This window comes from Zalophus californianus, chromosome 5 (genome assembly GCF_009762305.2).
Source record: "Zalophus californianus isolate mZalCal1 chromosome 5, mZalCal1.pri.v2, whole genome shotgun sequence".
NCBI classification, from domain to species: Eukaryota; Metazoa; Chordata; class Mammalia; order Carnivora; family Otariidae; genus Zalophus; species Zalophus californianus.
This window is the reverse complement of record NC_045599.1, coordinates 38476835-38503103: the sequence shown is the minus strand read 5'-3', so window position 1 is coordinate 38503103 and position 26269 is coordinate 38476835. Positions and strand designations below refer to the sequence as shown.

At 42.6% G+C, this 26269-nt stretch overlaps 1 protein-coding gene across 2 annotated transcripts; it reads left to right on the top strand.

Moving 5' to 3' along the window:
• The first annotated feature begins 6565 nt into the window (after nt 1–6565).
• PLAC8L1 (PLAC8 like 1) lies at nt 6566–26246 on the top strand. Of its 2 annotated transcripts, none has more exons than XM_027604989.2 (4): nt 6566–7204; nt 12956–13092; nt 23092–23228; nt 24373–26246. In XM_027604989.2, exons 1-4 carry the CDS (start codon nt 7080–7082, stop codon nt 24454–24456), a joined length of 483 nt encoding a protein of 160 aa, XP_027460790.2. In that variant the 5' UTR covers nt 6566–7079; the 3' UTR covers nt 24457–26246. The 2 variants fall into 2 exon arrangements, with proteins under 2 accessions (XP_027460790.2, XP_027460789.2); XM_027604988.2 differs by having other exon boundaries at nt 24313–26246.
• The last annotated feature ends 23 nt before the right edge of the window (nt 26247–26269 follow it).

The window sequence follows — 26269 nt, the reverse complement described above, 5'->3', positions numbered from 1 at the left end:
TCTTTTGCTGCTCCCTCAATCTGTATAGCCTTAGTTATTCCCTAAATCAAGTAATCTTTCCTGGTGCCTAAATACAAACTCACTTATGTTTAACTTAGGTAGATTAACCTATATGTGTGTGGCAAAAAACAAAAACAGAAAGCAAACAAGAAGGATGGAAAATAATTTTAGTATTGTGGATGATTACCTATTTTATTAGATGAGCTGATGAAGCTATGCTGCCTTAGATTTAATGTGAGTTGGGATTCATAGATCCTTTGTTCTTGCAGGTTCAATTCCTTGGTGTCTTAGAATGAGCATCTGGCTGGGCTGAATATACTTCTTGTGTTTAAAGATACGTAAGTTTTGTACAAGGAAGCCTGTAAGCATAAGCCCATTGCTTCATCTGGTGCTCAACTGAAGAAACAGCAGTTAATTGAATTGCTTTAGGAAAAACAAGCTGCATTGGACTTACTGTATTGATAGGAGATTGGTATCTTCCTAAAGGATTTTAATTCTTCTTAAGTTGTGAGATATGCACACACACAAAAAGTGAGTAACAAGAAATATATAATATACACTCAAAATATAAAAAATATAAACAATTAAATTAACAAAAATACAGCAACAAAACAATTTATCAACAGAGCAAAACCTATGTAATCACCATTCAGTCAAAGAACAGTACAACACCAGCACCTCAGAAACCTACTTGTGCCTCCTCCCATAAAGACATGCTTGTGTCCCAGTTAGTATGAATCAGTTTTTATATATGTTTTTTTTAACTGACATCTTTAAAAAATTTTTTTAATTTAAATTCAATTTAATTAGCATATACTGTCAGATCTTTTTTTTTTCTTTAGCTAACTGTTTTTATACATGTTCTGTGTTCTGTGTGAATCTGAAAAGAATGTTTATTCTGCAATCATAATGTTCTGTATATGTCCTTTAGGTCATAGTTGTAGATTGAACTGTTCATATCTGTATGCTACTGTTTTGTTTTCTTGCTTTGTTTTTGAGAGGTGTACTAAAATCTCCCAAGATCATGGATTTACCTATTTCTTCTTATAGTTCAGACAGCGTTTTGTTGTATATATTTTGATGCTGTTTTATTCGGTGCATATAAATTTAAATTCTCTTATCTTCCTGGTAAATTGAACTTTTTCTAGTTGGGAAGTGTTCCTCTATTTTTAGAAATTTTTTTTGCCTAAAGGCTATGATATTAATATAATATCAGTTTTCTTTTGGTTAGTATTCATGTGGAATATCTTTATCCATTTACTTTTAACCTTCTGTAGCTTTAACATTTTATTTTGACAAATTTTAAACCTACAGAAAAGTTAAAAGAATTGGCCAATAAGCATCCATATACCTATCACCTAGATTTACCAATTGCTAACATTTTGCCACCTTTGCTTTCTCTCTCTCTACACATTTTTTTTAAATAAACTTTTTATTTTGGAGTACTTCTAGATTTATATAGAAGTTGCATCTATTGTGTACAATAGTTCTTGTATACCCTTCACAGTTCCCCCTCATGTTAACAGACATTTTATATAGCCTTGGTTCAGTTGTCAGAACTAAACAGTTAACGTTGGTATTTTACTATTAACTAAATTATAGGCTTTATTTGGATTTCACCAGTTTTTGCACTGATGTCATTTTACTATTACAGGATCCAATCCAGGATACCATTTTGCATTTAGAATATACTTTTTTTTTAAGATTTTTATTTATTTGACAGAGAGAGACACACACAGCAAGAAAGGGAACACAAACGGGGGGAGTGGGAGAGGGAGAAGCAGGCTTCCCGCTGAGCAGGGAGCCTGACGTGGGGCTCGATCCCAGGACCCTGAGATCATGACCTGAGCCAAAGGCAGACGCTTAACGATGAGCCACCCAGGCGCCCCTGCATTTAGAATATACTTTTAAAAAAATTCTGAACCATTTCACAGTAAGTTGCACAGATCATGGCACTTTACCTTTTAATATGTTAGCGTGTAATTCCTAAGATCTAGGACATTTTCCTGTATAATCACTATACTTGTGTGTGTGTGTATGTGTGTGTGTATACACATATTTTGCTCAAGAAATTTAACATGATGCAGTAATAATAGGTAGTAAGCTTTCCTAATAAAAATGAAGTAATAAAATTTTCCCAGTAGCTCATCAATAATATTTTTTTAACTCTTAGGATCTAATCAAAGATCAAGCATTACATTTTGTGGTCATGTCTCTTGACTTCCTTCAAACAGACAATTTCTCGGCTTTCTTTTCTTTTTTGATGTTACATGACAGTAACATTTTTGAAGACTCCATGGCAATTGTTAATAGTTTGCCTCACAATCTGGATTTGTCTATTTTCTCATTATTAGATTCAGATTTAAAATTCCTTTTTTTTTTTTAAGATTTTATTTATTTATTTGACAGAGAGAGAGAGAGAGATAGCGAGAGCAGGAACACAAGCAGGGGGAGTGGGAGAGGGAGAAGCAGGCTTCCCGCCGAGCAGGGAGCCTGATACGGGACTCGATCCCAGGACCCTGGGATCATGACCTGAGCGGAAGGCAGACGCTTGACGACTGAGCCACCCATGCACCCCTCAGATTTAAAATTCTTGACAAGCTTGGCTACATGGGTAATGTTTCCCATTGTATCACATCAGGATTGACATATTGATACATTGTCGGTGTGTTCCCATCTCTGGTTAAAGTGGTATCTTCAGATTTCCCCATTGGAGAGGTACTTTTTCCCTTTTATAATTAATAGGGTGATAATTTTGAGACTTACGTGAATATCCTGTTTACCTACAAACTTTGAGGAAATGGCAGCAGTCATTCATCATCTTTCTGCCATTTATTATTATTGATATTTATAATAAGGAGAGTTCTTAATTTTGTCATTTCTTTTACATTTATTGGATACAGTTCTTCTGTAAAGAAGAGGTTTCCCTTTTGCTCTCAATTTTTTTCTTTCACTGTTTTCAAATCACTGGACTGATGTATTTTTTTTTCGTACATGCTGTAATCTCAATAAATTTACTCATTTGGACTATTAGTGACTTCAGAATTACCAATCCAGTACTATTATTAGCAACAAATCTACTAAGTAAAATTCAGGTTTTTTTGAATAAGTAAAATACACAGTTCAAAAGTCAAAACTTGGTCCATTTAGAGAACTTTTACTTTCTTGTACCATATTCCCTCCCCTGCTGTATAGCTAACCATTTTTATTAGTTTCTTCATTGTCTTTCCTGTGTTTCTTTTTCCAAAAATAAGCAAATATTTATATGTAGTTTTTAAAAATTGAAGTATAGTTGACATACAATGTTAGACTAGTTTTAGGGGTACAATATAGTGATTCAGCAAGTCTGTAAGTTTTGCTATTCTCACAAGTGTAGCTATTGTCTGTCACCATACAACGCTATTACAGTCCCACTGACTATGTTCCCTGTACTGTACCTTTCGACCCAGTGACTTATTTGTTCCATAATGGGAAGCCTTTATCTCCCAATCCCCTTCACCCATTTGTCCATCCCTCCACCCTCTGCCCTCTGGCAACCATCAGTTTGTCCTCTCTCTACATGTACTTTAATTTCTCTTTTCTCATACAAAAAAGCAGCATGTTATATATAATTATTTTACACATTGCTTTTTTAAGTTAACATAGTTCGGATATTCTTTTACCTTAATGCATAGACATCTTCTTTCCTTCTCCTCCTCCTTTTCCGCCCTCCCCCCTCCTGTCTCTTCTCCCTGCTTTGTGTCATACTGTTGTGAAAGTGTATCACAGTTTGTTCACCTCGTCTCCTATGGATGGGCATTTAGATTGTTTCTGAGCTTTTTCTATTTTATAGACTTTGTATAGAATTATATAGTGAGTAACTTTGTGAATATGTGGTTTTATATTTGTGGCAGTGTATCCTTTTTTTTTTTAAGATTTTATTTTTAAGTAATCTCTACACCCAATGTAGGGTTTGAACTCACAACCCCGAGATCAAGAGTCGCTTGCTCCCCCGACTGAGCCAGCCAGGCATCCCTGTGGAGGTGTATCTTAAGAGTAAATTTCTAGCAGTAGGCTTGTAGGTCCGAGAGTAAATGAGTATGTAATTTTGTTAGCCTATAATCTGGGCAAAAAGGAATTTTGGGCAGAAGGTAGAGCAGGTACAAAAGCTCTGAGGCAGGATGTGTAGCTGGTGTGCTGAAGGAATTGCATAGAGGCCACCTGAAGAAACAGATGAGAAGCGGCCTGTTGAAGATCCTGTGCACTTGTGGCAGAGCTAAACTAGGGCCCTAGCCTCCATACTTCCCATTCATTGCAACACACTTAGGCTCCATGCCCAGTGTGGAGCCGCCCACCGTAGGGCTTGAACCCACGACCCCGAGATCAAGCCCCAAGCCGAGGTCAAGAGGCGGATGCCTAAGGGACTGAACCCCCCAGGCGCCCCTACAAGCCACTTACTAAACAAGAATGCATACAGGCCAAACAGGAATGTGTTTGACCAGCACCGGTGTCGTCAGGGCTCTGGGAGGAGGGAGAAGATACGGAGCAGTTTGAGGACTTCACAGGTGAGGCGGAGCCTGAAGGATGGTTAGGACTGGCGTAGAAGTTGAAGCAGAGCAGTGCACCTTCTCGACTCTTAGAACTTGGTGTGGGTAAGGGCTTGGAAGGGAAAACAAGCATGTGCTTGTTGGGGAGGTAATGCCAGGAATGGAATGTCTCTGGGAGAAATGAGAGGATAGCTGAAAGTAGGTTAAGTGAATCAGGCCTTAGAAAGCTGCTCAGATTCCAGGGTGAAATTTGAAGTTGATTTGTCTGCAGAGTCACTGCAGGTTTCTGGTGTGGGGATGAGACAGTATGGTTTTGTGTCTTCTCTCGTTTGTGGTCATTGTGTCCATCTCTTTTTATCTTGAGGGAATCATTCATTTAGTTGTTCTAATGACTATTTAGGAGAGATCAATGGGCCTGGCTCTGGTAGGGTCTCAGTGTTAGCTGATACTTGGTTACGCTCTTTCCTTGCTCTCTTTGGACATAACTTCAGCTCCGTAGTAGAAAATACTCAGATCCCACCCAAAACTTGCAGGATCAACTAAGATTTCCCACTGCCCGCTGTTAGGCTTACAGCTTGATTGGTTATAATGTGGGAACCCCTTCTCTCACTTCCAGAAAGCAAAACAACGGGAGAGGAATGATCCTTGCTCCTGAGGGCTTAGGAATGTGACAGGGGAGTACGTCCTTCATTTTCATTCTGGAGGACTAAGTGGTGGTTTGTTCTTCTATCCCCTGTTATCATTATCCTGGAAACTGTGCTGTACAGTAGTGTAGCCACTAACCACATGTGTCTAGTGCACGTGAGAGCTGGCGAGTCTGAATTGAGGTGTGCTGTTTGAGAGTGTAGAACATGCTTTCACTTTCAAAGACTTAGTATGACAAAGAGAATATAAAATATCTTAGTAATAATAGTCTTCTCTATTGATCACATGCCGAAATAATGCTTTCAATAAATTGTGTTAAAATACATTAAAATTTCATCTTTTTTTTACTTTTTAAAAACATGAAATTTAAAGTTGCATCTGTGGCTTACATTATATTTCTGTTGGACAGTGGTCTAGAGACTTGATGAAATTTAGACATTATTTTGTATTGCATTGTACCAAGAGGTACATAATATGAGTTTGTCCCATTCTTAATGACACTAAATTTGATATTTTCCAAAACTGTATTTTAAAGATATACTTTGATCACTTTCAGAACTTTCCATTATAAAGGTGTTTGTGTGTGTGTATGTGTGTGTATATATATGTATGTGTGTATATATATACATACATATATATATTAAGGTATGTATTTTTGAAATTACTTCCAGAGTTTTTGTTGTAACGATACTTAAAAAAAACACTCAGAACTTTCCATTTTAAAGATAGATTTTGAGTATTTCTGGAACTCTCCAGAGTTAAGATACATTTTTTTCTTTTGCAATGAGAAATCTGTGGAGTGATATTTTGGCACCTTGGGAACATCCTGTTTCCATTCTTTTTTACCTAATGGTTTTAGTGCCCCTTCAAGATCCTTTCCTGAATAAGTTATGTTGGATGCTATTCAACATGGTGATTTTTAAATGCTGTTATTTCTTTTTTATATACAGTTGTCATTCTGTAAAGAAGAACATTCTTTTTCTTCTTTTTCTTTTTCATTTTATTTTTAGGTGAAAGAGCTATGCGGCCTACAGCTTAGTTGGTTCATACAATAGATGTTTGATTAGAAAAGTGAAGTACAAATGAAATTTTAAAATATGGAATCAGCGTACATGGACAATGGTTGTCCACTCCTTAAAGGAATCTTATTGTATATCTTTTTTTGCAAAGCTAGTAATCACCTGTTAATTTCTGTTATCCTTACAAACTGGAATTTTCATATATAGCACATTTGTTCAACAAATTACTGAATGCTTATTCTGTTGCAGACACTGTGTTGAGCACTTAGATTGGAGTGGTAAGCAGAAGAAAAATGGCTGTCCTTCATGTAAGACGCATCCTTCTAGATGAGGAGACAGACTTGCCCAGAACCCAGTGAGTGAAGGCAATTAGGAATCTATATCTGAAGAATCTTGATTTGGGAGGTGTTATACAGGCTTTTCCTCACAAACTTTCTCAAATAAATGCTTTGAAATTCAGAACCTTCAACAGTCATTCTCCGGTGTGAAGAATATATAGTATAGTTGGCAGTTCCCTGCTGTTGTCTTTCTGATGTAACCCTGAATTAAGATTGTAGACCTCTTCCCTCGATTGCAATTTTTTCTCAAGTTTTTTTCCTCTCTGGACATTTTCCCAGCATTGCTGGGGTCCACACCTGCATAAGGCATGTCCTAGAGACATACTTCAGAGACTCCTAATACCCTGAACATGGACATGTCCAGTTAGATTTGTACGTGTCTTTAAAGAAATAAGATGTCTGTTAGTAAAGTGCTATGACCTCAGGTTCCAGAATATCAACACAACATTCTTTAGAAGAGATGCTTCACTTTGGATGAATCTAAGTTTAGAATCAGTCAGCCTCTTGTCAAGGGGAGAAGGAGAGTCCCAGCGACAGGAAAGCGCCTCACTATGAATTGGTTTGGAAATTACTTCTCTAAATTTCCTGAGGATGTTTCCTTCCTCAATGTACACTCACCTCTGTTGCTTTCACTCCTCTCATCTGAAGATGAACAACATTTTATTTCCAGTATGAGGTAGAGAGTTGGTGATTTTTTTTTTCCTCTTAACTTTTTCTTTTTGGGTAGCATATCAAATCTTTCTCTCTGTCTCTGTCTCTCTGTCTAAAAATCAGTCTCCTCTTATGAGGAGCCAAGAGAAGAAAACTGGGCTTGGGAAGAAAGTAGTTGCTCTCATTTTCTATCGGTACTTGAAAAGGGGCAACTGATCAGTTCCTTCGGACCCTGCTTGGATAGCGAAAAGAAGGGCTGGCTTGGGTGAAAGGGTGTCTCTTTATTCTTAACTTTCAATGTTGAACCCTGACCAAGTGAAACTTGACTTCCGGTGGCTGCCAGTAATTTCTAGTCCTTTGAAATCAAAACTCCAGGGCTTTGGCTTCAGTTAAGTTTGAAGTAATCAAGGAAGCCTGGGTGGAAAGCAGAATGAACCCTTTTTAGTTTTGCAAGTTTCATCAAGGAAGAGGGTGACAGGAACCTCCCCCCTCAGGCTGAAGCACCAGGCAAGTGGGGACATGGGGTGGGGAATGTGCTTAGCAGCGGCGAGAGGAGAACAGAGTGAGGTCAGAAAGCGGGGAGGATATGCATCTCTTGCATCTCCCAGCACCGGGCCTCTTGCCTTGTGCTTCGAGTCAGACTCCTTCTCCCACCAGTTGAAGCCTCCCTCTGCTGCTTGTCTCTTAGGGTGACTAAACTTCTTGGTTCACCTGGGGATGTCCTGAGTTTAGCCCTGAAAGTTCTCCCTCCTGGGAAAACCGTTAGTCCTGGGAAAACTGGATGATGGGTCACCGGGATCAAAGTTTTAGGTATTTGGGCAGCACATGTGACACCTGAGAAACTGCCCCACAGCTCCTGCCTCCATTCTCTGTTTCTCAGGAAAGGGTACAGAAGGCCCTAGGCCAAGTGCAGGATCGTGAAGTTAAAATAACAGTAGCCGCCACCCACTGCAAGCCTACTGTGTGCCCGGTGCGTGATCTTGTTTAATCCTCAAGGCCACTGCGGAGGGAGGATGTTTCCTATCCAGTTTTATGGGAGAGAGACAAGAGCTGAGGGCAGGGACGACTTGTGTTCCCCAAGGTCAGACAAGTAGAAGGAAGCTGGGCCACATTTGAATTTTGGTGTGCCTGGGCCTAAAATCTGTCCTCTTTCCACTCAATGAAGAACTTGCTGAATTTGATGGCAGATGGACAGCTGCTCTGGTGTAGCAAAGCTCTGCGACCATCCGCCTCATCCACGGTTTCCAGACTCTTTCCTATTCTGAATGGTAGTAGAAGATCCCCCGGAGTATCCACTGAACTAACAGCTGTGCAGGGAGCTACAGCGGGTGCTTTAGTCTTGATTCCTGAAACAGCCCCTGATAAATTATTCAGGTTTTAAAGGAATTGCGAAGTGCGTGGCACATAGGAGGTGCTCGGTCAAGGGTAGCTGTGCTTGTTCGTTTATGAAAAATTTTTAAAAGATTTTATTTATTTAATTGACAGAGAGACAGCGAGAGAGGGAACACAAGCAGGGGGAGTGGGAGCGGGAGAAGCAGGCTTCCCGTGGAGCAGGGAGCCCGATGCGGGGCTTGACCCCAGGACCCTGAGATTCATGACCTGAGCCAAAGGCAGACACTTAGTGACTGAGCCACCCAGGCGCCCCTGTACTTGGTATTTTCATTATGACACACAAACTATAATCTTGAGCTGAATTTTTTAGCCACTGCATGTCAATTGAAACATTTTAATATAAAAATCATCAAAGATTCAGGGTATCAAGATAATCAGCAGTATACTTACTAAGTTCAAAGTTAGGCACACACAAAAAACAACTTTTTTCCCCCCACCAAGGAGAAGCTATTCTCTTTGCTATTTGATTTGGAATAGAGGACAGGCTTCCTTGCCATCATAGAAGGCTGAGCTAGAAGCAGAAAATTCTATTCTAGGGCTGCAAGCTGTAAATGGTTCATTTCAGGGGAAAATGTAATCCAGGGGCTCAGCCCTAAGAAATTCTTCTGCTCAAATCAGAGATAATCGGAAGCTCTTAGTATAAGGACGGAAACCTTGGATTGTGAGCATCACATTGAGTGGTAAATGCCCTAGTCTGTGTGGAGGGATGCAGGAAGCTTTGAGGCTCCTCTCTGCTTTTATTTCCTCTCTCCACACCTGAGAAGTGTACCTTTGCTAGAGAGGGAAACACAGTTAAGATCACATAATTGATAACTAGATTTGAGGAGGACTCAAAGATAACGGAAGTGATAATGGACATTCAGTTTGGTCTAGTTCACCAAATAACCACATGTCCGCCAGGTGTCGGGTAGTGTGCTGCATTCCAGCGTTAAGGGGTGGGGGGGGGCAGCTTGTGCCCGCTGACCCCAAGTAGCTCACACGGGAGCAGAGGAAATAAGACAGGCATAAGATGGTTTCTTCAGCACCAGTTTGAAACCTTTCATAGCTGTCTTAGTCCACTCTGAGCTTCCATAACACAATACCATAGACTGGGTGGCCTCGTGAACCGAAATTTATTCTCTCACTCTTCTGGAGGCTGGAAGTCAGTGCAAGGTCACGGTGCCCACGTGGTCGGGTTCTGGGGAGGGCTCTCCACCTGGTTTGTAGCCTTCTCGATGGGTGCTTACGTGGCCTTTTTACATGGCAATTTTATCAGCCCAGGCTCACACTGCTATTCCTCACTTAACTGTAACCACCTAAAAGCGCTGTCTCCAAATACAGTCACACTGGGGGCTGGGGTTTCAACATATGACTTTGGGGGAACACAATTCAGTTCATACTATGGCCCCGAACCCACATTGTAACAAACCTATTAAAGTGTACCCATACCACACATTATATCCATACTTTCCCTGCTATACAATTAAGTGGAAGGATTTTTATAATTTTGCCTTTGAAATTATTTGGCTGTCCGCGATTAGTTCATTTTATGATTGGCTCTTGTTTCTCAGCAATCATTCATACTTGGGATTTTTTTGCAAATGAGAATTCTAAATTGTTTTTATTTTTTATTTTTTTTGAAGATTTTATTTATTTATTTGACAGAGAGAGAGAGAGCGAGAGCAGGAACACAAGCAGGGGGAGTGGGAGCGGGAGAAGCAGGCTTCCCGCTGAGCAGGGAACCCGATGCGGGGCTCGATCCCAGGGCCCTGGGATCATGACCGGAGCCAAAGGCAGACGCTTAACGACTCAGCCTCCCAGGTGCCCCCTAAATTGTTTTTAAACGTAATAAAATATTTGTGAATCTGTGAATTTGACAGTTAATGAGATCAGCATAATGCTAGATTTCTGTGTTTCGTTGAGCATTAACTAATTTTGCAGTCTGTTTTGCAGTTTTTATATTTTGGAGCCAGTACTTTATTCCAGGTCTCAAATACTGTTGGAGGCTCTTGAAAAGCTCATTAGCCTCTAAGCATTGTCTCTAAATGCCTAAGGGATGAAGGGGTTGGGCTTGTTCATAGCTCCACTTTGTACCTCTAGCTGTACACGTAGCTCCTGACCTTCACCTCTCTTGCAGCTCATGTCTCCTTGGCGCTGAAGACCGGCTCTGTTCCAACTGTCCTCTTCCCCACCAGCCTCCCTCCTACTCCGTGTTCTTTGCCATCTCTCTCATGTTGACATCCCCACCCACCCCGTGGGAGACTCAGAGGCTGTTGTGGCCTTCAGTGGCCCCCATATCCACCTGTGTCAGGTTTCAGGCTGGCTGGTGTCAGGATGACTGCATAGGTATTGCTGGCAACTTTGTTAGGAATCCCGACTTCTGTACCTCTTGTCTGGAGACCAGCACTGTTGGCCTGGGTGAGGCTTGGGCATTTGTTTTGTTAACAAGCTAATGTGTTTATTAAAAACCCATCAGGTTTGTAAGGCGTGGACGTGGGCAGTGTTGGTAGAGTGAAAGAGATGTGGATCTTTTTTTTTTTTTAATTTTTTATTGTTATGTTAATCACCATATATTACATCATTAGTTTCTGGTGCAGTGTTCCATGATTCATTGTTTGTTCATAACACCCAGTGCTCCATGCAGAACGTGCCCTCCTCAATGCCCATCACCAGGCTAACCCATCCCCCTACACCCCTCCCCTCTAGAACCCTCAGTTTGTTTTTCAGAGTCCATCATCTCTCATGGTTCGTCTCCCCCTCTGACATACTCCCCTTTTCTTCCTCTCCTGTTATCTTCTTCTTTTTCTTTTTTCTCAAAATATGTTGCATTATTTGTTTCAGAGGTACAGATCTGTGATTCAACAGTCTTGCACAATTCACAGCACTCACCGTAGCACATACCCTCCCCAATGTCTATCACCCAGCCACCCCATCCCTCCCACCCCCAACCACTCCAGCAACACTCAGTTTGAGATGTGGATCTTAATAACAAGAACAAGGCACCCCCACTGGATTTATCGGCCTGACTTAGAGGTTCTCAAAGGGCCCTTATGCTCTTTCCAAGATGCCCCCAGGGTGTTGCCTTGAGGGTGCTCAGGAATGTCCCTCTCTGGCCTCCAGGCCATGTGTCACAGGTGCTGAGCCTTGGTGAGTAGTCCTGTAACAGCAGCTGTCACAGGAAGAAATTCTACTGTCTCTTGTTTATTTTGTCTCACGTGTGAGGCAGGCTCTTTCTTTAATTCTTCACAACACACCAGAGACAGGTAGAAACTGTTAATGAGGCTTGCCAAAAGGGAAGCCTAAAGTAGAAAAATTACTACCATGTACAGGCTCACGCTCATTCTAGTGCGGTCCCTTGACCACCCTCTTGATCTGCCCCTTCCAGAAGGCTAGGTACAGTTTACCCTTCACTGTGGGACTCGCCCCAAGTATCCCCATGGTAGGAGCTCAGGCAAAACCGGCTTTCGGCCCCAGAAAGAGAAGGGAATTTTTCCACCTCACTTTTGAAGACTATCCCCTGGGCCCATATTTTCTACTTCAGAGAAAACTAACCCAAAGTTGTATTTTGTGCCGCCCCTACCCCGGACAATCGTATAGTACTTTGACATCAGGATATCTTCTGGGGCGCCTGGGTGGCTCAGTGGGTTAAGCATCCGACTCTTGCTTTCAGCTCAGGTCATGATCTCAGGGTTGTGAGATCCAGCCTTGTGTCAGGCTCCTCACTCAGTGGGGAGTCTGCTTGAGATTCTCTCTCTCCCTCTGCCCTTCCCCCACCAAAATAAATAAATCTTTAAACAAACAAAAAAAGACATCTTCTGAAGTCTTGTTTGTTCACTTAAATGATACTGCGTGTTCAACTTCCACAGCCTGGTCCCGATTTCTATGCGCAAGTGTCTTCAATGAAGACTCAAAACCCTGGGGGTACAGCCTCACTCAGGGCACCTTGTTAAACACATTCTAGACACAGCAAACTAATTATATGTCCTTCATTCAACACAATAATCCTATGAGGTCATCTTTTTAAATCTTACATTCGAACAAATGGAAACAGAGACGTTAAGCAACAGCCAAGGTCAAGCTGCCAGGAAGTAACATGCCGGCGTTTGAACTGAGGCCTCTTGGTTCCAAATTTGTGGATGTAGCTATGACGAAACACTGAGAAACACTAAGGAAGGAGGCTGGACCTTAAGGGTGAATGAAATGACAGGGTCTGGAATAATCATGCCATTAATAGAGGGAAAAGTCAGGGGAGAAGCGGGAAGGTGAGGAGCTTGGGCTACAAATTAGGAGCCACTTGACATCACTGGGTCCCTTTATCCTCTTTATCACTCTGTCTTGGCTTAATGGTTATCCTTCTGAACCATCGCCTTTGTTTTCAAGTTAATCACTGTTTTTGACTCTCCAGGAGCCATGGGCCAGCTCAGGCTGTGGTGAAGCAGCCTGTCCAGGGAACGCCTGGCAGGACCACCATCACAGCGATTGTCCAGACTGGGGGAGACTGGAGCACCGGCCTCTTCAGTGTCTGCAGAGACAGGAGAATCTGTACGTGTTCATTCTTCATTCAAGTCCTCCTTGACTATTTTTCTTCCCAAGGCATCCCTGGGTGCAGGAGCTACGTCAGGCACAAGGACAGAAATATAATGGCTTTAGAATAACTGGACTAATCTCCTAGTGACTCCGTGCACTCCTTGGCAGGAAAAATCTTGTTTTTCAGGGATGGGAATGCTTTTACAGAGTAAGTGGTGACTTCATAGATGTTTTAAATGACAAAATCCACTGTTGGCAAAGGTGCATGAAATGGGCTCCCCCATCTGCTGCTGGTGGGAGGATACATTGTTATAACCTTCCTGCCGGATGTATAAAAAGAACCTCAAGTGTTATATAGCTTTTGGCCCAGTAATTACATTTTTAGGCATTTAGTCTAAGGAAATAAATCACGTGCAAAGATTTAGCGACGTTAACTTCTGCAGCATTGGTTATAACGGCAACAATCTGGAATGACCTAAAATGTTTGATGGGGGCACGCATATAATGAGTTATTATACAGCCATGAAAAGTCACACTGTAGAATAACATTGAATGGGATGAAAGATGTTGTGGTACATTTTTAAGTTAAAGAAGCAGACTGTAAAACTAAGCGCGTTAGACACCATTTTTTGGTGGGGGGGATATTTTTAAAATACCTGGACGGATACAAATACAAATGTTTATGACATGCCTCCAGATGGCAGGCTAATGAGTCATTTTTATTTTCTTTTTTGCTTATCTCTTTCTAGTATTTCTAGGAGGAATATGTAGTACTCTTATAAGAACAAGAATAATCACAAAAAGCCCCTTATGTTGACTGGAATATTTTCAGATGCTCTTTCAGCTCTAGAGAGGTACCGATAACACTCCTCTAGCTACATGATTTTCCCCTGGGAATGAAGTTCAAAGCACATCGATTCTATTTTTATCTTAGGACATTCCACATACAGTGGAATATTAGTTTCAGGCATACAATTTAGTTGATTTAACACATCCAAACAACACCTGGTGCTCATCACGACAAATGTCCTCCTTAATCCCCATCACCTGTTTCACCCATCCCCCACCCACCTCCCCTCTGATAAGTGTCAGTTTGTGAGAGAATCATTTCTATTGCTTAAAGGTGCCCAGTTTGTGGTATTTGTTATGGCAGCTCTAGGAAACAAATACACAGACAAACATTGGATTTCATTCGAAGGCTTTGGGGTAGCTCACAGAACCAAAAAATCAACTAAAAACTAAGCTCAGAAGGGACAAGCTGCATTATAGGGAGCTAGCTGACACTCTGATCGCCTCCAAACATTTTTATTTGTTTTTCCTTCTGAGAATTGATGGAGCAGCTGGAGTTCATTTTGCCAGGCTTAGGTCATTCCGAAGAACAGTCCTATCAGTATTGCCCTCAGTAGTGAAGGGATGATTTTCCCAAATTACTACTGGGGTGCTGTCATCCGGAGATGCCCGACAAGTGCACAACAATGCACTTAGTGAATCTGAGATATTAATATTATTGCTACTATAAGTTGTTAGTATCCTCTAGCGTGTTGAGAGCAAAGAGTAGAGTCAGGAGGGATAGACCGGGGGCTGCAGTGTGGTTTCTACTCCATCCCAAGAGCACCTAAAAAGTTGGCTAAAGAAACAACCATCCTCACCAGCCCCCTGCCTTAAATGCTGCTTCACTACTTGGCTTTGTCCCTCACCCCCATTAATGTGCACACCGACCGCACGCTGTCTTCTGAGGATTCCCTGCTGGTCCGTTTGAGAGCCCATTCTGGGGACAAGGTGAGAAGGGAGCATGTGAGGAGGAACAGAACATTCTTTACATTTGGCCATGATTCGTGGAGAAGGGGCCATGGATGTACAGCACAAGGTGATCTGGAATGTTCTGGGTCCCAGTTGTTTTTCCTCAGATGGACCTCCATTTTATGACTGCTCACAGTGTCTCGAAGCTGTCTCAGAAGAAAACTTCGAGGCGATATTGCCTTAAACGCTCATTCTCTGCACTGTCATTCCCGGGACACAGGTGGAACATGGGTGCTATGGATCCTGGGCTTCTTTCCTTGTTTAAAAGGGCTACTTTATCCACAAAATTTCAGTTCAAGCGAACCACTGTGTAAATAGTTGTGACAAACTTGGGAACAAAAAAGAGCTGCTTTCCATGACTTTGTCCATGCCAGATTCCCATCCTGGGACAGCTTTCCATTACATATTGAGAATTATTGCTACAATTTTTCATCCATTAAACAAAGGGTACGTTAGGAACAGCAGTGATTTACATTTCTTTTTGACATTTTGCTTCTTCATGTTATTGCAATTACATTTTTTAAATTTTTTATTTATTTTAAAGATTTATTTATTTGAGAGAGCGAGAGAGAGCACAAGCAGGGGGAGGGGCATAGGGAGAAGCAGACTCCCTGCTGAGCAGGGAGCCCCATGCGGGACTTGGTCCTGGGACTCCCGGATCATGACCTGAGCTCAAGGCAGACGCTTAACCGACTGAGCCACGCAGGCGTCCACAATTACATTTTTTAAACTGCCTCCCTCTTCCCACCTGGGCGCTTTTATCTGCATTCACAGTGCACTGGGGTGTTTCTGAGTCCTTTGGAGATGGGGTTGCTGAAAGCTCAGCTGTGAAGATAAAGCCACGGGGAAATGAGTGGCTGCTAAATGTTGTTGTGGGTGAGAGGCGAGGTAGCCTGGCTTTGGGAATGTTTGTGATGGTGCACCAGAGAAGGCTTATGTGGAGGGTTTAATCCACATTGGTTGTAATTCAATATTTAGAGTTCCTACCCCTGTGTAGACAGGTGATGGGTGTTACAGACGTAATAGTGAATAAGATAGAGAAGGTTTCATAGAGGAGATAGACAATAAGCAAAATAATGGCAGTTGTGATAAGTGCCATGAAAGAAAGAAATAGGGTGTTATGGAAGGAAACTGTAGGAGAGTGGGGTCAGGGATGCCCTCTTCGAGGAACCAACCTAAAGCCGATACTGAAAGATGGGAGGAAACCAGCCACTCAGATCACCTCCCTGTGGAGGGCACCATAAGCACTGGAGGGTGAAGAGCTTGGTGTGACTAGTAATCACCAGATACCCAGGATGCAAAGAATGAAGTGGGCCAGGATTTTCTTTGGTTTTCTGGAAAAGGAAAAGAGCATTGAAAAGGCCTCAGATTAGGATCTGTGTTCCTGAACTATATCTTGGGTAAAGTGTACCTCTCTCAAAGCACGCACCACTGCTGTCTTGCTCATGCCGGCTGTGCCCAGCAGAGTGCCTGGTCCATAGGAGACACTGAAAAATGTTTGCTGAACAACCCGTCAATGAATGAATTTTAACCTGTATTCTCACTGGATTCTTTCTTTCTTGCCCTTCATTGAAAGAATCATAAATCCTCTGAGTCGGAAGGGGTACTGGGGTCAGGTGGTCTGGCCCCTCACCTGCTTGTCTAAGCCTCCTCTGCACTATGCCTGGCAAGAACCTGACAACTTTGGCTTTCTGAGCATTTCTAGGAAGGAGGGCTTTTCTCCTTGGGAGCCAGCTCAGTGCTTTAAAAAAAAGGGAGTGGGGTGGGGCGCCTGGGTGGCTCAGTTGGTTAAGTATCTGCCTTCTGCTCAGGTCATGATCCTGGGGTCTTGGATTGAGCACCATGTCAGGCTCCCTGTTCAACAGGGAGTCTGCTTTTCCCTTTCCCTCTGCTGCTCCCCCTGGTTGTGCACGCACTCTCTGTCAAATAAAATCTAAAAAAAAAAGAGATTTTGAATAGTTTAGCATGCACATGATGCAAAATTCAAAAGCACCTACCCCTTTGATAGATTTGCCATCTGTCCACCCAGTTCCCCACAGAGGCAACTACTCTTACCTGAGTCCACATACTGTCTATATGCTTGTAAAGATGTAAAATAATTTTAAGTGAAAGTAGATTATTCTTTTTATTATAAAACTATCGTGTAATCATCATAAAAAAGAAAACTACAGAGACTTACAAAAGAACAAAAACCAGTATCCTGTAATCCCAGCTGTTGGAGACAATCATTGTTAATATTTTGGTACCTCTCCTTCCAGATTTTTTGCTGTATGTGTATTTCTATAATTTCCAGAAATAATAGAATTGTAAACACACCCAATATTTTAAATTGCTGCATAGATTCTGTTGTATGAAGGTACCATAATTTATTTATCCAGAAATCCTTTGGTGTACCTTAATGTGGTTTCCAAACCTTTTGCTGTTCAAACCAACACTCCGTGAATGTCTTCGTACAGATGGCATTTTGCATGTGTGTGAGTTTACCTGTTGGGCAATTGCTGAGGAATAAACCTCCTAGTCAAATAGTATGTACCATTTTAAATCTTGATAGATCCTGCCAACTGGATCTCCATTTGGAAGTTGTACTAACCTACACTCCCACCCACAATGTATGACTGTGCCCATTTCTTTCTTGAGCGTCTCTTACTGTTCGATGATTCTGCCTTTTTGTAATAATTGATCTGGACTATGCCTCGCTGCACTTTCCACCCACCTTTCCTACTTCTGCTCTCTGGGGCTCCACATTCTGGTTCTGTGTAGGCTTTTTCTTTTTCTCTCGACTCCCCTGTGAGTGAGAAGGATGAATAATAAATCACATTCCATGCATGAGGGTGGAGCCCATCTCAGGGGACAGGCCAGGAACATTTAGGCAGTGGATGCTTATATAACCACCAGGCCTCTGGATGTAATGTAAGAGGAAGAGACTGAATTTCTAGCTCAAATCCCTTTTGAGCCCAAGCCCCTTGAGACAAACAAACAAGTAAATAAAATGTGATAATATATATTTGCATATATGTATATACACAAATAACACATGAGTATGTTCACCTTGTAAAAAAATGAAACATTACAGAAAAGGAAATCATGTCTCCTCTTCTAATTAGTTTGAAGGGTTTCCTTCTAGATCTTTTTCTCTGTGTTTATATATGTAGCCTTTAGTAATATGTACTATTGTTTTGTAACTCTTTAAACAAAGCATAAATAGTATTATGCTGTATGTATCATTATGCAATTTGATTATTTTTTTAAAAGATTATTCATTTATTTATTTGACAGACAGCGAGAGAGGGAACACAAGCAGGGGGAGTGGGAGAGGGAGCTCGATGTGGGGCTCAATCCCAGGATCCCGGGATTATGACCTGAGCCAAAGGCAGATGCTTAACAACTAAGCCACTGAGGCGCCCCTCAATTTGATTATTTTTTTAGAAATTTTTTTAAAGATTTATTTATTTGAGAGAGAGAGCAGGAGTGGGAGGGGCAGAGGGACAGGGAAAGAGAATCTCCAGTGGACCCCTTGCTGAGCATGGAGCTTGATGTGGGGCTCGATCTCATGATCCTGACTGAGATCACAACCTGAGCAGAAACCAAGAGTTGGCCTCCCAACTGACTGTGCCACCCAGGCGCCCCTTAAGATTTTATTTATTTATTTATTTATTTATTTATTTATTTATTTATTTGAGAGAGAGAGAAAGAGAGACCACGAGTGGGAGAGGGGCAGAGGGAGAGAATCTCCAGCAGACTCCATGCTGAGCGTGGAGCCCGATGCAGGGCTCGATCTCATGACCCTGAGTTCATGCTCTGAGCCAAAATCAAGAGCCAGACGCTTAACTGACTGAGCAACTGAGGCGCCCCTGCAATTTGATTTTTTTTATATCAAAATATGTCTTAGAGATTTAACTCCGTTGGTACTTAATCTTTCACTGCATTCTTAATTATTCCATAGTATGATTTACACCATTGTGGCTTATTTACACTTTCATCTATTAGTGCACATTGAGGTTTTAAATTTCAAGCTACAAATAATGCTGCAGTGGACATCTCTGTACCGCCTCTTCCTCTAGGGTAGACGCTTACAGGTGGAATTACTAGATCCTAGTGTACTTAAAACTTTACTAGATTCACCCAAGTTGCCTTCAAAAGCACTATGTACCTATTTCTCTATGGTTTTCCCACAATGAAAATACTGACAAAATTGGCATGCTTTCATGCCAATATGCATTTCCCTGATGACTAGCTTTTCACGGTTGTTATTGGCCATTTGTGTTTCCTATTTGGTAAATTATCTGCTCATGTCCTATCCCCATTTTCTTCTTTTGTTTAATCCTTTATGTATTGATTTGTAGGAATTTACAACTATGTTGCAAAATTTTCTCCTAGAGACTCTTTAAGACAGTATCTGTGTGTGTCCCCCTCTTGCCCGTTCCTCTTGAGGTATGAGCCAAGAGTTTTTAATCCCACTCACTCCACTGTGTAGGGAGGGCTGTAACATCTGACAAAAAGGAACTTTCCTAAAGTTGCGTGATGTAAGAGCATCCCACAGGAATAAATACAAATTAGTGGTAGTGAGGATACTGTCTCAGAGCACACAAATCCACAACCGTGTGACATGCTAAATATGTAAAGCATGAGAACATATGGTGTTGTGTGTAGTAGTTAAGACTTTTGGGCTAGACTACCCGAGTTCAAATCTGGCTTCTGCTCCTTCCTAATAAACGTATCCCTCTGGCTGTCAGTTTGCTCATCCATTAAAATGGACACAATAAGAGTATCTGTATTTTAAGATTGTTGTGAGAATTAAGTGAGTTAAATGAATGCAATGTATTTTTAGCAGGGCTTGGCACATGGTGAAGTCTAATGTTAGCTATTACATAATAAGAATTTGGCTTTCATAGCGTTTTTTTTTTTTTAATCCCATCTGACTACTGTCCCAAGGTAACTGAATGTGCATTTTGGTGTGTTGCCTTCAGCATCTAGTAACTGCATCCTAATGAACACTTAGATAACATGGTTATCTGATGGACAGGATTAAAAATAAAAACAACAGCATGTATTTTTTAAAAAGACATACCAGTCATAAAGATAAGATACAGGAGTTCCAATGCACAAAACGTCTTTACAATATACCTACTGAGGGTGGTGGGCATTTCTCCTTGCCAATGATAGTGGTGCAGCTCAGGCGATTGTATAAACACAATTTATTATTCACTTAGCTTGCCAGCTTTATAATTATGCAATTTTTGATTAATTTTTTATTTGCAGGCATTTGCACTATTTCATAATCCATGCATAAAATGAGATTTGATTCATTTTTTGTATGTGCCATGATTTCCAGGTCTCCTAATTCAAGGTTGCCTGCAATATGACTGCTGTGAACTTGCAGGAAGTTGACTGGGCCATCTGTCCTCTGTGCTGTTCATCCCAGGGCTCGGTGCGGGGTGGGGCCTTCTGATCCAGCTGGGAGTAATGATTTTTTTTTTTAAAGATTTTATTTATTTGACAGAGAAAGACACAGTGAGAGAGGGAACACAAGCAGGGGGAGACGCCTAAAGACTGAGCCACCCAGGCGCCCGATTTTTTTTTTTTTTAAATGTGGGGCAAAACATCTCAGGCTCACTCAAGGCTGAATTCAGAATTTGCTTTGGGGCAAGGGACACCTATAGTACGTGATTTAGTGGATTATCTCATGACTCCTAAATGGATGAAATAGATGTTCTGTTTCTCAAAGACAGGCTGCTCCTCATCCTCCTCCCCGTGGAGTCCTCCTGCTCTGTGTGCACGTGTGCTCCTCATAGCCAGGGTGAAGTCCACAATCCTGGAACATCATTCTGAGCTTCTAGGATATAACAGCATTCCTCACATTTTGCTTTTTTGTCACTGAATCTGGGAGTGGGACTTTGCACTCCGCACCTTTTGGGGAGGGAGGGAAGGACAGGTAGCCGAGACAGGCCCTCGACAGGAAGTTCTAGTGCTAGTGACATGGTACGTGAGCCTCTTTGTTGGGTGCACTAAAAGGCTGTGGTCATTACCATTTCATGCTCACTGAAATGGCTAAAATCAAAAGGACCCAACAGTTGCAAATGTTGGTGAGGTCATGGAACAACTAGAATTCTCGTCCATTGCTGGTGGGATTGTTAAATGGTGCAAATATTTACGTCTTGTCAAGTTCAACATAAATCCACATCCAGGAATCCACCTATAGGGAATGAAAATGTATGTCTGCATGAAGACTTGTATAGGAACGTTCATAGTACATATTCACAATAGCAGAGAATGGACTAGCTTGTGAGAGTATGGAGAAACGGTTTGTGTGTTCTGGAACCTGGACTGGATCGCCCGACGGAAGAACCAAGCAGCACCCGGAGATCTTGGAGGATAGGAGGTTTATTCAATGTCAGTGGGCTCAGAGGACAGTGATCTCCAAAGGTCTGAGCCCCAAGCACAAAGGGGGTAATTTATACACTTCTACTTCCGCAGCCTGGGCACTCTTGGCATGTGCGTGAAGCGGGGCAGGGAGAGGAACCCGGATTGGCACGCTTGGGCGGCAGAGCGGGGAGAAGAACCTGGAAGAGCCCTGGGGCAGGGGCTGGGACTCTTCGCTGGCTTGGTCGGCCATCTTAAGACACAGATTTCTCTTATCATGTGCAGTATTCATACAGTGGACTACTACTCAGCAACGATGAAGAACGCACAACACACTCACATACCGGCAAAGATGAAACTCAGGAAACATGTTGAATAAAAGAAGGTGGATATGAAAATAAACATGGTTCCCTTAATATGAAGTCCACGAAGAGGTAAAACTTATCAATGGGAAGAGAAATCAGAGCAGTGGCTGCCTCTGGAGTGGGAATGGGAGGGTTGGAACCGTCTGGGAAGGGGCGCAGGGGACTCTGAGGGCAGTGTTCTACTTGTTTGGTTACTTGGGTGAGAACGTGATTGTCACAAGTCCCCCAACAAAACATTTACAGCCTGTTCATTTTCTTGTATATAAATTATGTCTGAAAATATTTATTGCATACATGTGTTAAAGGTCATGGTTAGCTTTTTGGTATTTATTTCATTTTTTTTTGCTGTTTTATAGTCCTAATTATTTGTGTTCTTCAAGGTCATCCTCATTTGCGATGCTAGATGACATAACATCTTAACTGTATATGAGGAATTCTTTTTTTTTTTAAAGATTTTATTTATTTATTTGATAGAGAGAGACACGGCGAGAGAGGGAACACAAGCACGGGGAGTGGGAGAGGAAGACGCAGGCTTCCCGCTGAGCAGGGAGCCTGATGCAGGGCTCGATCCCAGGACCCTGGGATCATGACCTGAGCCGAAGGCAGACGCTTAATGACGGAGCCCCCCAGGCGCCCCTGTATATGAGGAATTCTTAACCCGCAGTCTGTTGATAGCTTTCAGTGGATCCTTGGATCCCACAAAATTGAATGCACAATTTTGCACGTCTATGTATTTTTCTTTTCCCTTGAGGAGTGACTTCATAGCTACCACCATACTCTCAAAAGGGTCTGTGACCCAAAACGTATTTAAAACAGAACCTCTCTGTTAGATGGTTCATGCAGAATGTGTAAGAAGCAGTATCAGGAGTTAAAGATCAATGAATGAATCAATGACAAACTGTTTCCAGTTGATGTTCAAGGAACCAAGCCTCTAATAGTTACAGTTTAAAACTGGCAGATGTCAGTGGCTCCATGAAACTAGCAAAAATTAGAGTAACCTTCTGGCCTGAGAAATAGAATACAGTCCTGATGAGAATAGCAGGCAGAATCAGTGCACCGTAAAAGAGCTTTCAATCACATTTACAGAGAAAGATGCCTGCTATTCACAAGTATCATATACTGGGTCTCTTTTAAATATTGAAAATAGATAGATGAACATAATAGAAGCAACAGCTACGATTCAACTGTAAAAAATTATTTAATGCTTTTCTCTTGACAGGAAAAAACAATTACCATAGTGAACGCTGACAGAATTGTATCAGGTTCAGCTTTGCCAGTGTTTAACAAAAGAAGACAATTTTGATGTGGCTCGGTTATGGCAATTTTCATCCACTGAGTTTTGACAATTTGTTATTCATTCTCAGTCCCTGATTGCAGGGAGACACTGCGGCATTAAATGGATGGCATTGGGTTGTAAATGCTCTTTGAGACGTGAAGTTGCTCTGAGCACATCTAAGAACCGTGGCTTTCTTTTATGTGTTATTGACAGGTTTCTGTGGTCTGTTTTGTCCAATGTGCCTCGAGTGTGACATCGCCAGGCATCATGGAGAGTGCCTTTGTTGGCCACTGTTACCTGGGTCCACCTTTGCACTGAGAATTGGCACCAGAGAGAGATATAAAATACGGGTAAGTGTGTTTGAACGTGTATGTGAACTTGGATCTATATAAGAACCTAAATGTCTTTCAAACCTGTGGTTTAAAAAAAAAAAAAAAAGGCTGGGTGAGAATGCTTAAAAACACCAGACTTAGTGGAAGGCTGGGAAAGGAAAGGGAAGAGATTTCTGATTTCATTCATATGAACCAAAATGCCGCATGATGAAAGGTATTTCCAAGGGGTACCTATTTTAATGTTGATGTTGGGTCAATGGGCTGCTTCTGTTTCTCTCTCCCTCACTGCATCAAGACAAGATGACAGGTATATTGCACCAAATTTGGAGGATATACTTGGGATGGTCTAAGTGAAAATGAAGACTATGGGCATCTGCAGAGTTCACTTTGGGGACTCCTTGGGGATGCTTCAAAGAGCCAGTCACTTTCCAGTGCAGCTGAGCCTGAGGTACAATGAGAGACTGAGCGGAGACAAGTCATACATATCAGGATGTGGACAGTTAAAAATAAAAAAGACATCTCCTTATATATTCATGTGGAATGATCCCTAAAATATATTTCAAATGAATAAAAAGTACAAGACACAGAAGTACGCAACTACTGACGTAGAAGGACTATAGATGTACTTGTGTAGACACAGAATTTATCTGCAAGTGTATATACAAACCTGCCAACAACAGTTGCCCCCAGATAAGCTAAGTGGGTGGCTAGGACAGCTGTGGAAGAGGGATGTACTTTTTACTTCCTGTGCCTTCTTCCTGTGAGAATGTTGGACCATAGGCATTTAGTACCCATTCCAAAGAAATGAAGTAATTATAAGTATTAAGTCTTAATAGAAAAAAAAAAAGATGTTGACAGAGAAACCAGTGGTTTCAAGTGTGAAGTCTGTATCCAAAGCCCTAAGTAAGGCTAGGTCTCTGAACTGCAAGGATTGATAAGCTGTTGAGCTGCTTGGCACTTGGGGGTCCTGGTGGAGCAGTGTCCCCGGGCGTTCCTTTAGGGCATTGACTTGGTGGAACTCGGAAGTGGTGGGATAGGCCCCCGGGTGATGGCACTGAGCCTGTGTGATTGCGCCAGGACAGAGACGTGGGTCTCCCCGTAGGGCACCCTGTGTGAGGACTGGCTCGCCGTGCACTGCTGTTGGCCCTTTTCCATCTGTCAGGTGGCCCGGGAGCTCAAGATGAGGGCCTCCCGACTCTACGAAATCTATGCAGCTCCTTCAACCAAGGACAACAACCTTATTTGACAGAGCGAGAAAACGCCTCCTCCTTACGCCCCTCACCCTCCTCTCAAACCCCTCTTAGAAGAGAGATTGTTCTTAAGCTTTCACGGAAATCATATGAAAATAAATTATTTCTCCCCTACCGTCTTTACTCTCATTCTTTCTTCACACACACCTCCGATGACGTCTCTCTGGCATTTGTCTGGATCAGCTATTCCAGCCTCGCCACATAGAGATGAGCTTGTGCCTTCTACACCTGCCTGGAGTTGGAGAAGGTTGCATTTTCCCTCATCTTCCTACCACCAGCCTTCCCTGGGAAGCTTTCTTCCGCTAACCCCCTTCACCCACAGAGCCAGTAGTGGGGCAGGAGATGGTTAATCTTAGTTAGCACCTGGTCTGGACACTAAGTCTCGCTAAAACAGAGAAGCATCGTCCTTCCCTTGTCCTGACTCCTTCAGTCGCCACTGCATGAAGGAGACGGTCTCAGGTGGCTGCCGATCTTGGACACTCTCCAACACTGGCAGATCTTCGGCCCCAAGCTTGAAGCCTTAGGTGGGCAGCTGAATTGGTCTGCCTGTCCGCCCCCCAACCCCCCGCCACAAAAAAAGATATGTTGAAGTCCTAACTCCTGGCGAGTGTGACCTTACTTGGAAACAGGGTCCTGCAGATGTAATTAAGCTAAGATGAGTCATTAGGGCGGGCCCAAATCCAGCAGTGACTGATGTCCTCACAAGAAGTGATGAGGCACAAAGACAGACACATAGCGGGAAGACGGCCATACGAAGACACAGAGATCGGCGCGATGCAGCCACAAACCATGGGATGCCTGGGGTGACCGGAAGCTGGAAGAGGCAAGGGAGGTCTTGGAGGGAGCATCGCCCTGCCCACATCTTGATTTTGGACTTGAAGCCCCCCAGAACCGGGAGAGATTGAGTTTCACTTGTAAGCCAGCCAGTTTGCAGCACTTGGTTACCGAAGTCCTGGGAAGCCGGTACGCCATCCGTCAGCCCCAGGAATGGAATACTGCTTTTGTCAGGGCGGCGGCACAGAACAGGCCTGACGAGCCTGTGTCCTGAAGCCCGAACTGCCACCCCCATTTGCTGAGTATGTAACTATGTGCAAATTTTCTAATGCCCCTGTGCCTCAGTTTCTTCATCTGTAAAAGGATGATGCTGACCTCAGAGGGCTGTGAGGATTCTAACAAGTCAGGACTCTTAGCCCACTGCTTGGCAAGTAGCAAGGACTCAGTAAACATTTGTTATAACAATTTGACTGCTACCTTATAGTCACAGCAAATTATGTTAGTTTTCCATTTACAGCTGGGATATAAAGTTTTCTTTTCAATTAAATTTTAGATTAAAATGGAATCCATTCAAATAATCTTAAGTAAGTAACAGTATGGATGGTTGGTGGATGTGGCAAACATTTTGAAAGGTGGTGAAACTCATTTTAGTGGCTATGCCAGGTCCTGTTCAAAGTGCTCTATGTGTTTTGAGACATTTAATCCTTACACCCCTCAAGAAGATGCTATGAGAACTCCATTTTCCAGAAAAGGAACCGGAGCCACAGAGTAGCTAAGTGATTTGCCCACGGCCACACAGCTGCGAGGCGCCAGGCAGTTAGGTTCTTGAGGCTGTGCTCCTGACCTCCGCACTAAGCAAGTGGAGAAGGCTTCTGGCCGAGGTCTTCCTGGGCCTTCGGGGTTGTACAGCTGGGAGTTTGCTCTCCAGAGACGAACCCAGGCTGGGAAGCTCCGAGAGGCTGTGGCGGCCATCTGCACAGACCCCCAGCCGTTCCTGTCTGACACAGTGATGCCTCTCCTCCCGGCCCTCCCTTT